This window comes from Cherax quadricarinatus, chromosome 5 (genome assembly GCF_038502225.1).
Source record: "Cherax quadricarinatus isolate ZL_2023a chromosome 5, ASM3850222v1, whole genome shotgun sequence".
NCBI lineage: Eukaryota > Metazoa > Arthropoda > Malacostraca > Decapoda > Parastacidae > Cherax > Cherax quadricarinatus.
In genome coordinates, this window is record NC_091296.1 from 32,511,334 (window position 1) to 32,524,820 (window position 13,487).

A 13,487-nucleotide genomic window follows, 5' to 3' on the forward strand; every position below is an offset into this window, starting at 1 on the left:
TGGGTTTGTTGGAATGTAACCCAATCACAAGTCAAAAGCCGCAGTAAGAATTATCATGCACTCCAATACTAGGCAACACACACCCCCACTCTTCAAAGACCTAAACTTACTCACTGTACAGAACATCCACACTACTGTGCAACCTACATTTACAAAACCATATATTCCAGTATTAACCCTGAACTAAAATGCTTCCTTGATATTTGTGACAGGACCCATAGGCACAATACCAGACACAAAAATCTGACATTCCCTGTGTCATGCTAAATCTGTACAAAAATTCAATGTACATAAAAGGGTCTAAAATCTGGAACTTCCTGCCTGAAAACCCTAGAACTGCAGACTCAACCACCATTTTCAAAACTACCATTAAAAAACATCTTATCTCCCTAACATATCCCACCATCAGCTAACTACATGAAAACCACTTATACAGTGGACCCTCAACCAACGGCATTAATCCGTTCCAGAGAGCTAGCCATTAGTCGAATTTGCCGCTGGTTGAATTAATTTCCCCCTAAGAAATAATGGAAATCCAATTAATCTGTTCCAGACAGCCAAAAGTATTAAACAAAATAATTTTTTTTCCACATGAAATAGTATACATTTCCCTACACAGAAAACAATTAGACATGCACAATACATACATAAATAAATACTAAAATGACACTTACCTTTACTGAAGAGTACTGTTGAGTGATGAGACACTGTTTTTCTTGAAAACACTGGGATTTTCACATTGATACATGAGTAAAGGCTCCATTTTGCAATCTCCGCTACCATTACAACAAAACAAGAAAGTTATCCTGTCTTTCATAGGCTTGTGTTCTGGGAGTGCCTTTTCTTCTGAGTAATGTAGGTCCTGTTTGGCATTTTCTTCCAGAACAGTCCTGTTTCGTCACAACTGAACACTTGTTGGGGTTGGAATTTTTCAGCTTTGCCATGCCTTATCATACTGTGTATGTCACTACAATTCTTAAATCTCTCAAACCAACCTTTGCTGGCCTTAAATTCACCAACATGAGCACTAGTTCCAGGCATTTTTTTCCTGTTCACCTGGGTGTTAATTGACTAGTGTGGGTCACATCCTGGGGGACAAGATTAAGGACCCCAAAGGAAATAAGTTACAGTCCTCGATGACGCACTGACTTTCTTGGGTTATCCTGGGTGGCTAACCCTCTGGGGTTAATTGTTTCTCAGTATTTTCTATAAGCCACACTAACAATAGTCTCTCCACATCTTCGAGTAGTACAGCTGACCATGGCACAGCAGCAGCTGACAGTGGTGCAGCAACAGCTTACAGTAGTACAGTAGCAGCAGCAGCAGCTGATGGTAGTGTAGCAGCAGCTGATGGTGTTGCAGCAGCAGCTGATGGTGTTGCAGCAGCAGCTGATGGTGTTGCAGCAGCAGCTGATGGTGTTGCAGCAGCAGCTTACGGTGGTGCAGCAACAGCTTATGGTGGTGCAGCAACAGCTTACGGTAGTACAGAAGCAGCTGATGGTGTTGCAGCAACAGCTGACGGTGTTGCAGCAGCAGCTGACCATGATACGATAGTATTTCGAGAGTATTTCTCACCCTTTTCAGCACTAGAAGCTTTCTTGGGGCCCATGGTGGCTTATTTAGCAGTTACAAGCACTAAAAACACTGAATACAAAATATATCGCAGGTACACTTGGAATCGACTGCAACGGCTTGTAAACATTGGCACACTTGCTATACACAGTTTTGGAGTGGCTGGGCCCACTCAGGCCACATACCATTAGACGAGTTTTTCGTCATTGATACAGCCAATTTTTTTACGCTAAGAGCACCGTTAGATGAATTTGCTGTTACCTGATGCCGCCATTGGGCGGGGGGTTCACTGTATTATTACTCGTATCCTGTACACATCCAAACAGACATACTCTCGATATCTGTGATTCCCCCTAATTTACACTTACACTCACCCATATGACTGTAAACATAAATTCCGAATATAGATATTGCCTAATAAATCTTAAGCTAGTCATAAGTATTTCTGAGATATTCCAATACAGGAAATTTAATATAAACTGTATATCATTCCAAGACAAAACCATTCTCATTACTAAATTTACAAATTGTAATATTCTTTAAAGTTTTTGAACTACCTCACTATTGTAAATCTATTTAATCACTACAGTTACATAACTTTAATATCAGTATGCTCCATAACCTGTGTCAACATAAAGTAGGAATTAGTATTTGTCTGCCTGAAATGCCTAGGCATGTTTGTGGCCTTCTTTGTAATTCATATTTTACAATATGTAAACCACAAATTGTAATTAATATTCTATAATATGAGAGGTTTTTACAAAGCATTAGTGTTATAAGAAGAGTAGAGTATATGGAGAGTAAAAGAAAGGTGAAGAGAGTGGTGAGAGAGTGCAAAAGGAGAGCAGATGATAGAGTGGGAGAGGCACTGTCAAGAAATTTTAATGAAAATAAGGAAAAATTTTGGAGTGAGTTAAACAAGTTAAGAAAGCCTAGGAAACGAATGAATTTGTCAGTTAAAAACAGAGTAGGGGAGTTAGTAGATGGGGAGATGGAGGTTTTGGGTAGATGGCGAGAATATTTTGACGAACTCTTAAATGTCGACGAAGAAAGGGAGGCAGTAATTTCATGCACTGGCCAGGGAGGTATACCATCTTCTAGGAGTGAAGAAGAGCAGGATATGAGTGTGGGGGAGGTGCATGAGGCATTACGTAGAATGAAAGGGGGTAAAGCAGCTGGAACTGACAGGATCATGACAGAAATGTTAAAGGAAGGGGGGGATATAGTGTTGGAGTGGTTGGTATTTTTGTTTAATGTATGAAAGAGGGGAAGGTACCTAGGGATTGGCGAAGAGCATGTGTAGTCCCTTTATATAAAGGAAAGGGGGACAAAATAGATTGTAAAAATTATAGAGGAATAAGTTTACTGAGTATACCAGGAAAAGTGTACAATAGGGTTATTATTGAAAGAATTAGAGGTAAGAGAGAATGTGGAATTGTGGATGAGCAAGGAGGCTTTAGAGTGGGTAGGGAATGTGTAGATCAAGTGTTTACATTGAAGCATATACATGAGCAGTATTTAGATTAAGGTAGGGAAGTTTTTATTGCATTTATGGATTTAGAAAAGGCATATGATAGTGGATAGGGGAGCAATGTGGCAGATGTTGCAAGTACATATATATGGAATAGGTGGTAAGTTATTAAATGCTGTAAAGAGTTTTTATGAGGATAGTGAGGCTCAGGTTAGGGTGTGTAGAAGAGAGGGGGACTATTTCCTGGTAAAAGTAGGTCTTAGACAGGGATGTGTAATATCACTATGGTTGTTTAATATATTTATAGATGGGGTTGTAAAAGAAGTAAATGCTAGGGTGTTCGGGAGAGGGGTGGGATTAAATTATGGGGAATCAAATACAAAATGGGAAGTGACAGTTACTTTTTGCTGATGATACTGTGCTTATGGGAGATTCTAAAGAAAAGTTGCAAAGGTTAGTGTTCGAGTTTGGGAGGGTGTGTAAAGCTAGAAAGTTGAAAGTGAACACAGATAAGAGTAAGGTGATAAGGGTATCAAATGATTTAGATAAAGAAAAATTGGATATCAAATTGGGGAGGAGGAGTATGGAAGAAGTGAACGTTTTCAGATATTTAGGATATTTATGAAGGATGAGGTTAATCATAGAATTGATGAAGGAAAAAAGGTGAGTGATGCATTGAGGTATATGTGGAGGCAAAAAATTTTATCTATGGAGGCAACGAAGGGAATGTATGAATGTATAGTAGTACCAACACTCTTATATGGGTGTGAAGCTTGGGTTGTAAATGCTGCAGCGAGGAGGCGGTTGGAGGCAGTGGAGATGTCCTGTCTAAGGGCAATGTGTGATGTAAATATTATGCAGAAAATTCGGAGTGTGGAAATTAGGAGAAGGTGTGGAGTTAATAAAAATATTATCAGAGGGCTGAAGAGAGGTTGTTGAGGGGGTTTGGTCATTTAGGGAGAATGGATCAAAGTAGAATGACATGGAGAGCATATAAATCTGTAGGGGAAGGAAGGCGGGGTAGGGGTCGTCCTAGAAAAGGTTGGAGGGAGGGGGTAAAGGAAGTTTTGTGGGCGAGGGGCTTGGACTTCCAGCAAGCGTGCGTGAGCGTATTAGATAGGAGTGAATGGAGACAAATGGGATTTGGGACCTGACGAGCTGTTGGAGTGTGAGCAGGGTAATATTTAGTGAAGGGATTCAGGGAAACCGGTTATTTTATATAGCTTGACTTGAGTCCTGGATGATGATGAAAGTATTTTCTTTTTGGGGATTTTCTTTCTTTTTGGGTCGCCCTGCCTCGGTGGGCAACGGCTGACTTGTTAAAAAAAAAAAATATGTAAACCCCACATTATAATCTTTACAGAGAAATAAACATTTCAATTTCAACTTCAAGGAAGGCCTGTATAAACACAAACTTGATTTTACAGTATATGCTGATTTAAGACACAAAAACCCCAGAGGCCTAACACAGAGCTCACTAACTTAGTTCAATGGAAAGTAAGAGATTATCAAGAATTCAGTGATAATGTATTCCTGGACTTTTTGAGTATGTTAATTTCATCCACTAAGGTACCTGTGGATACACGCATGTTTTCTGAACAAGTGAGACCAAAACATTAATACACAAATGAAACCAATTTCTTTAGGTAGCAATCATGAGGTAGCAATATCTACCTTCACTGGGTACAGTACTTCTGGAAACCCCCTGATCTGTCTAAAGTTTAACTTGATTTATTTATAACATGTAAGTCATAGTGAAAATAGCAGACACTTTATGAAGGCATATACAATACTACATACACATGTATACTGGTATATACAAAAATACTCACTATTCTTAATACAAGATTTCTGTAAAACTCCTTGCCAGAGCAGTCATAAAGGTAAAGCTCAACACTGGAGTTCGTGTCTGGAACATTGATCATCTTTGTCACAATATCCAGCCCTAGAGTCTGTTGGTCAGAAAATTATTAGAGAAGATATGAAAACAATGTCACTTTGGCAAAATGCATACAAAAATGCAGTATGTTATATAAGACATGTCTTGAGTATACAGTATTATAATACATTATGGTAAAACAAAATACTGTACCAATGAATAACAATACTTGTATACTCTCTCTGGCCACAAGTCATCCTTTACCAGTAAAATGTACATATACAAAATTATAACTCTGAACTTAAATATTCTATAAAAAACTTCATAAAACTGGGAGCATATATCATTGCCTGAGAAACTATGGTACAGTATATCGTAATACAACAGAGAATCCTTTATCTGAAATTCCAAAAATCCAAAAACTTACAGAATCAGAAAGCTTTTCAAGTGCTGACATGATGCACTACAAATGGATCATTCAGAGCAGTTGGTTGTCAGCAGAAATACTGATTACCACATGTTTTGTGTTCTATGATGTGAAGATATTGTTGAAAACATCAACAGGACCTATGGGTAATTGTGAAAAGAAAAAGAGGGACCATTTATGTTTATCTATATCAGAGAAAGTCAAGTTGTTGGAAAAACTTGAGAATGGTATAAGAGTGAAGCCTCTGTCTGAAGAGTTTGATGTTGGAACAACCACGATCTATTGCCTAAAGAAACGGAGGGACAAATTGTTGAAGTTCTATGCTGAAAGTGAACAGAAATTAAAAATAGAAAAACTCTGCACAGAGGGAAAAATGAAGATCTCGATCATGGAGATCCACTCATGGAGTGGATTCATCAGCAACGGAGAGAGTATGTGCTGTTTAACCCTTAAACTGTCCAAATGTAAATCTACGTTTGCTCACGAAGTGCTCCGAATGTAGATCTACATTTTTTTTTACATTCTTATGGAGAAAATCAAGGTTGGAGCGCTACACGCGCAAACGTAGATCTACGTTTGGACAGTTTAAGGGTTAAAAGAATGCTGAACATGAAACGACAATCTATATTGACGAACTGAATACTGAAGGTAGTTGTGAATATTCTGCAGGCAGGCAGGTTACAAAAATTTAAGAAAAGGCATGGCATTAAATATTTAAAGATTAGTGGGCTAATGAAAGGATCAAAAATCAAATTCTCTAACACATGACTGATTATTTAATGACTCATACTCAGAGAACAATGGCTTGGGATGCAGTTTACATTAAGAACAAAATTAAGCTTCCCCCACAAAAACAATGGTCTCGCCTGTAGGCTGACTGCCTTGGAAAGCTATACAAATTTATACCACAAGTTTACAACTGTTGTCACAAAACCATGTTACAGTAGACCCACATATTACACGGTAGTTACTTCCTGAAAATGCAGTGTTCGATAAATCAGTGTTATATAAACTGAAGAACTTATGGGGAAAATAGGGTTACGTTCCTGGGACCCCCCCCCCAAAAGCCAAACAATTTTTTTTTAGACATCGAGATCTTACAAAAATAAAAATGATAGTGTTGTTTTGTTGCTTAAGACTACAAATGCAACAGAATATTATTTATTATTATTTTTTTTATTATCACACTGGCCGATTCCCACCAAGGCAGGGTGGCCCGAAAAAGAAAAACTTTCACCATCATTCACTCCATCACTGTCTTGCCAGAAGGGTGCTTTACACTACAGTTAAAAATATTATTATTTACCTTAAATTTTGGTTGCTGGTGTATGTCAGTGATTGTTAATAAAGTGGAGATGCATGGTGTGGCCCTACTGGGCTGAGGTGGATGGTTGTTGGTTGTCGGCAGAAGTGGATGGTTGAGGTTCTGGTACTGAAGTCGATGGTTGTATTGGAGTGTGCATAAATTCTGTAATGGATCTCTGGTTTCTTCTGCCCTGCAGTATATTATACATTATTCCAGAAGCTTGGTACATCCAGCAAAGCTTCTGGATAAGTACAGGGAATTATCAAGAATGAAGAGAGCCTTGAATGCAAGGTTCTTGCTGTGCAGGAAAAACTGACTTCAGGAATAGTGATGCTTAAACCAGTCAATAAATATTTCCTCTGTCATCCATACTGACTGATTTGACCTCCAAATTACTGGTAAGGTGTTTTTATCTATACTTTTCAAGCACGAGGATTCTTAAAGCGGTAAATAACCATGGGCTTACACTTGAAATCACCTGATGCATTACCACAAAGGAGCAAGGTGAAGTGATACTTTGCTGCCTTGAAGCCCGGTGCAGCCCCGCGGAGAGAGTGGTCTCACCCACAGTGGCTTGAGCTAGGAAAATATCCCGAGGGTGATGCTCCAAATGTTTTCCCATCCTACAAACTGAACTTTGTCAAGTTAATTTTACAAAATTTTGTATAAAATTATGCTGCAATTTTTCAATAGTGTAATAACCAAGTGTGCCAAATAAATCTGTGTAATATGAGGGTCTACTGTATTCAAATCAGTTAATCAAGGGTCTACTGTATATGATCAAGCAACTTAACTAACATAAAAGCAATGTGGAAGGCAGAACAACCATCAACCACTGAAAGGGTAGGGCACAGTACCACCACACACATTAACAATATATGTACATATACGTATAGTATAAAGACAAAGGAAAGGGCAAAAAGTTAAAAATATTGAAGCATGAGAACATGAAGTTCCTCAGACCCTGCTGCTGCAACTGGATAAGAGAAAAGGTATTAGAAGGCTCACTTGTGAAAGAGGCAAAAATCTGGTGTTAAACTTCTGTTTTGCTTTAGACTGCAGAAAACTGGGTAGTAAATGCCACCTTGTGAGACCTGAGCACAACAGTGAATTAATCTTTCAAACACTTCAGTAGGGTTTGTAATCTCTATGCCAGCAACATGAAGCAAGGAAAATCAGGTGGGTGAAAACTTACCTGCATGTTTCTATGCCGCCTTCTAACTAACAAGGCAAAAAAATGGGTCCTGGCATTAAGAGCAACAAACCAGTAGCAACCCAAACCAGCATCATGGCCAGGCATTTACTAAAAAATACATTTCTGAATGTCCCATTGGGCTGGGTGATCACTACAACAGAGGCAGAGAAAAGGCTATTCAGAAAAAAGTTCAGAATGACAGATTACACTGAAATATGAGATTAAAGAATGGCAACTTTGTTACAGATAACCTTGTTCCTGATTATGAAATATGTTCTCCCTCTCCAACATAACAATCATTGCATTCTGGGTTAAAGACATGGAATTAACAGGATTATGAGAGATGATTCTCGACTCAATTAAGGCAGGGAGTATCAATAGGTTGGATTATTTTAGACTGATGATCCTCAAATGACTTTCTGCAATCAATAAGTAGTATTTGGTTAGTTTGCCAAAAAGTCAGCAACATCAGCAAAACCACAGAGGAAAGGGGAAGGTGGCTGTAACAGCAAAACATTTTTGTGCATGCTGAAGATGTGACAGCCACCACTAAGTGAACAACTAGAGGATGTAAAGAATCAAAATTCTAGATCACTTGCAATGTACTCTGAAAACTTTAAGAAACTGAGATTACAGCAAATGATGCAATAGACATGGTACCAATGACAATAATGATAAATCTGAATTCAGTTGTGAAAACACTGACATAACAGCTGTACTTTCAATAAAAGTGGCAACAACAATAAAAAAGAATGACAAATGCCCAGCATCAAAATTTCAGTTGAGCATGGTAAATGACAGTGAAGGATATGCTAGTCGCTGCTTATACACCTACCATCCGACTTACGATCGAGTTCGGTTCCAAAAAACCGGTCATAAGTCGAAATGGTCGTAAGTCAAACTTTACTACTGAATATCAACAACACATTTTTGTAATGACTATTTTATTGTTTTACAGTGAACCCCCGGTTTCCGATATTATTTCATTCCAGAAGTATGTTCAGGTGCAAGTACTGACTGAATTTGTTCCCATAAGGAATATTGTGAATTAGATTAGTCCATTTCAGACCCCCAAACATACACATACAAACGCACTTACATAAATACACTTACATAACTGGTCGCATTGGGAGCTGATCGTAAACCAGGGGTCCACTGTATTTTGGTATTTCATGTTTTACTTTACTTTTTATGTTGTTAGTACTGTATTTTATACTGTAAGGTTCAGGATAAACACTGTGTACAACACAAATAGTTGTTTATTTCCCAGAAATTTGGCATAAAAAACATGGTCGTAAGTCGAGCAGGTCGTAAGTTGGATGGTAGGTGTAGTTTGAGGAGGGCACGACCTTAAGAGACCTTCTGTATATATATTGTGAACTTAGTGCAATATATAGGTAATCCCATGGCTAGCTGATGACACAAGTGTGTTGAGTTTGTAATCAAACTCTTATCCAATTATTCTGCTGGAGCACAAAAATAAATCACGACTAACAGTAGAAGTTACTCTAATGGCAGTGTGACTTAACAATGACTTAACAGTGACTTACCATGTTGTAATTTTTAGGGAACTGGTTACCATCTGACATGAACATCTGTATCAGTGATGTTTTACCTACAGTACTATCACCTGAAAAAAATAATCTGATTTAGGTTTCTGTATTTACATAAGCAATTTTAGCAAAACAAAAAAAAAAAATTGCATTATATTACAATAAGAAGCCCTTGTGGCTTAGCACTTCTTTTTTATTATAATAATACAATAAGAAGCAGTGTTTTGAACTTTATAGGGATATAATGAACAATTTTTGTTTTTTGTCTACATGTACTTGTTTCTCTGGGTGAAGACTTGCTAGTCCTGGTAATTCTACTCTACCTGATATAATTTCTTTCAAATGATAAAAATCAGAATTATATATACAACAGACACCCATTCCACAAAAACAGCTGTATGTGAAAACACAATAAGTGAACAATGGAAATAAATGGTAGAAAATACCGACACAATGGAAAAATAAACACATAAGCAGTATAATGTGATCCTTTATTGACAATGTTTCACCCACACAGTGAGCAAACAATTTATGGTTAAAATGGTTTACATTCTATGCCACCTCCAGAAAAGCCAAACTAACTTTTTCTTTAATTCACAATTGACCTAAACTAATAATGAGCACACAGATGTTATGGGCATATTAAAGTATGTTATTAGAGTATGATACAAGATGATTTAACTTAGCATAACCTACTGCCTGAGCCCCTTCTGTCTGGAAAAAGAGCTCTGCCAACATTTAATCTGGATTTTCCTTCCTCATCATCTTCAAAGAGTTCACTGATGTCTTCTGGCTGTATGATTTCAAAGCCCTCACCTGGCATTCTCCTTGCCTGCTGAACAATTTCTTCGACATGACTCAACTGAGGGAAAATCTGTGAAAGTATTCACCACACTAGGCTATAATTTTCCCAGTCAGCATTTATTGTTCATTTGGGCACATTATTCCACAGAGCTTTGACAAGGAGTAAGGCATCTGCAGTGTTGAATTTAAGACACATTTCTGGCACTCCAAGCTCTGAGCCATCATCCACTGTTGCAACCACTGCCTGAACTACTCTGAGTGTGTAAATACAGTGAAATGGTGTAATTACACCTTGATCCACTGGTAGTATCAGCGATGTGGTAATAAAAAAAAAAAACACTTTGTATTTGGCTTCAAATCCTGCAATAGTTCAGGATGAGTACAGAAATTATCAAGTCAAGAGGATCATGAATAAGAGGTCCTTGTTGCTTAAATAAAGCATCACTTAAGAAGAAAATAATGCTTGAACCAAGCAACAAATAATTCCTCTGTCATCCATGCTCACTGGCTTGACTGCCAGATAAAAGACAAAGTGGTTTTCAAGCACAGGGGTTCTTTGAACAATTAATAACAATGGGTATGCACTTAGACACCTGTTGCCTTAGTGCACAGCAGTAAATCAAAAGTCCTTTGCTGGACTGAAGCCAGGAGAATATTTTTCTTAGTTGCTGATGTAAGTTCTAGAAGACATCTTCCAGAACAATCAAATGCATAACCCTCAGAAATAATTTTCAGCAACTTAGCAAAATTCTCTACTGCTGTGTGGTCAGCAGAGGTAATCTCACCACTGAATTTCACATTATGAAACTTACTGCACATTGTTAACAGATTAAATCATCCATGATGGTTGTAGTATGGGTGGGAGGCAAAGGGGTGGGTGTATATGAAGATAGGACTAGCATAAAACTAAAGAGGCCTGAGGCACATGGGAGGGGAAATAGCCCACCTGCACCACTGCAATGACTGGCCATGTCAGAGCACAATGTGAAAATGAATAGAGCCACCATGAAAGATGTGGAGAATCTTGGAGCAAAAGGTGGAAATAGATACCAAAAACTGACAATGAACAGGGAAAAATGCAATAGGTGGAGGTGTGAAAGGTGGTCTGCTCTGTGTACTCACCTATATGTGGCTGCAAGGTGTATGTATATATGTGTGTGTGCATGTGTCCCCATATGAATGCATGTGCGCATGTGTATATATGAATATTTGTGAACGTGCATGCGTATTAGGAAAAGACAGGCTAAAAGAGAGGCGAGGGAGTGCAGAGGGAAAGCCAGTGAATGAGTGGGTGAGGATTTATCAACAAATTTTGCTGAGAATAAGAAAAATCTGGGACAAATAAGTTATAAAAAAAAACTAAGGAAAAAAAATAAATTTAACCTTTTCAGGGTCTGTCCCATAGATCTATGGCTTTGAAGCCAGTGTCCAAGCCGTAGATCTACGCCAAAATTCTAGTGGCTTCAAATTTAAAGTGAGAAGGGTGGTAGGCCTACATTTAAGAGGTCAGTGTGTGCAGTAAACAAAAAATCGGGGCACCCGCATTGTATTGTGGGAATGCCATCTCGGTACGCTTCGTTCGTGTCTGGCGCAAGGAAGCTCTCACTCCCGGCAAAGTCTGACTCCTCTTCCCAAGTATTAGTTCTAACACTGATGGAAGTAGGTCTGAAGAGGAATTCTATGGCTTTGAACCATATGGTAGAATGGTACCATATGGTAGAATGGTACCATATGGTAGAATGGTACCATATGGTAGAATGGTACCATATGGTAGAATGGTACCATATGGTAGAATGGTACCATATGGTAGAATGGTACCATATGGTAGAATGGTACCATATGGTAGAATGTACCATATGGTACAATGGTACCATATGGTAGAATGGTACCATATGGTAGAATGGTACCATATGGTACATTAAGAAAGAAATTGGAGGTAGTAGTGATATGTTTGAGGTGATGTGTGATGTAAATGTCATGCAGTGAATTCAGAGTGAGGAGATCACAAGGTGTGAGGTTACCAAAAGTATAAGTCAGAGGACTCAGGAAGTGCTGTATATAAACTGACTTTACATTACATTGTGTATGCAATTAGTGTATATTCCAATTACTTTTTTGCAAGTACCAAAACTATCTTTTGCTAGCTAGTACCAACTACCTCATTTTTTTTACTTTTATTGTGCAATAAACTGCTCAATTTATCTAATATTACAAATCAGATCTTACTCCTAAACCAATATTATTTCATAGTGACCATCTGTCCATTTAACTTTGTTTACCATTACTTAATTTTAGTCCCTTATATATTTTCTCCTTTATTTTAGCTTTATATAACTACCCTAGCCTATACATTCACAATTGTTAAAATAATCAAGGTGCTATTCTCAGGTGCTAAAGTAGAACAAGTTCACAATTTTGCCATTATATTCCAAAGCTCATTTATTTTATAGTACTACCTACTATCATATTCCCAAGCTCCATTATTTGATCATCACTTTATTTGTACTAGTCCCTTTTATATTGTCTCCTTTATTTTAGCTTAAAAAAAAAAAAAAAAAAAAAAACTACCTTAGCTCATTATTTTACATTTGTTAAATAATTCAGGTGCTACTTTTTAGCTTAAGACTATTTACTTTGTTTTATACTTAATTCTAACTATAGATTCACTACAAATCTTATGATTACAAGCATTGATCCAGATACCAACCTCTTATTTAATGACTTAAATGAATCAAACAGTTACTGTAATTACTACACTGCAGAACAATCAAAGGCACTTCTCAGTGCCAACAACAACATAACTATCTTTAACTACAATATCAGATCTTTAAGCAAGCATTACGATGACCTCATAGCATTACTAAATTCCTTACATGCCAATATGTCCATCATTACACTAACTGAAACCTGGCTAAAGCCTGATAGTACAGATGTCTATGCCATTCCTGGTTACACAGCCATACACAACTGTAGGCCAGACCAACAAGGGGGTGGCACAGCCATATACTACTCAGACCAACTAGAATGTATCACTAATACTTGCACAAGAGATGAACATGGGGAATATATAATAGCCAAATTCAAATCCAAATACCTACAAAAACCTCTCACATTGATAAACATCTACAGAGTTCCACAGTCAAACATTAGCCAATTTAGTCAAAACCTAGGAAGTATGATAACTGATGCACGCATGAACAAAGATCACTTACTACTCTCAGGTGACTTCAATATAAATCTCCTGCAAGACCAGGACCCACACGTTACTGAATTCACAAAC

The 13,487-nt window shown here is 37.8% G+C and overlaps 1 protein-coding gene across 1 annotated transcript in view; it reads right to left on the reverse strand.

Moving 5' to 3' along the window:
* Positions 1 to 13,487, reverse strand: part of LOC128684779 (intraflagellar transport protein 27 homolog) — a 53,804-nt gene that overhangs the window by 35,816 nt on the left and 4,501 nt on the right. Inside the window, exons 2-3 of the mRNA XM_053771037.2 lie at positions 9,401 to 9,480; positions 4,876 to 4,995 (exon numbers count right to left, since the gene is read on the reverse strand). Coding sequence (XP_053627012.2) covers positions 4,876 to 4,995; positions 9,401 to 9,480 — 200 coding nt within the window. The remainder of the gene's footprint in view (positions 1 to 4,875; positions 4,996 to 9,400; positions 9,481 to 13,487) is intronic.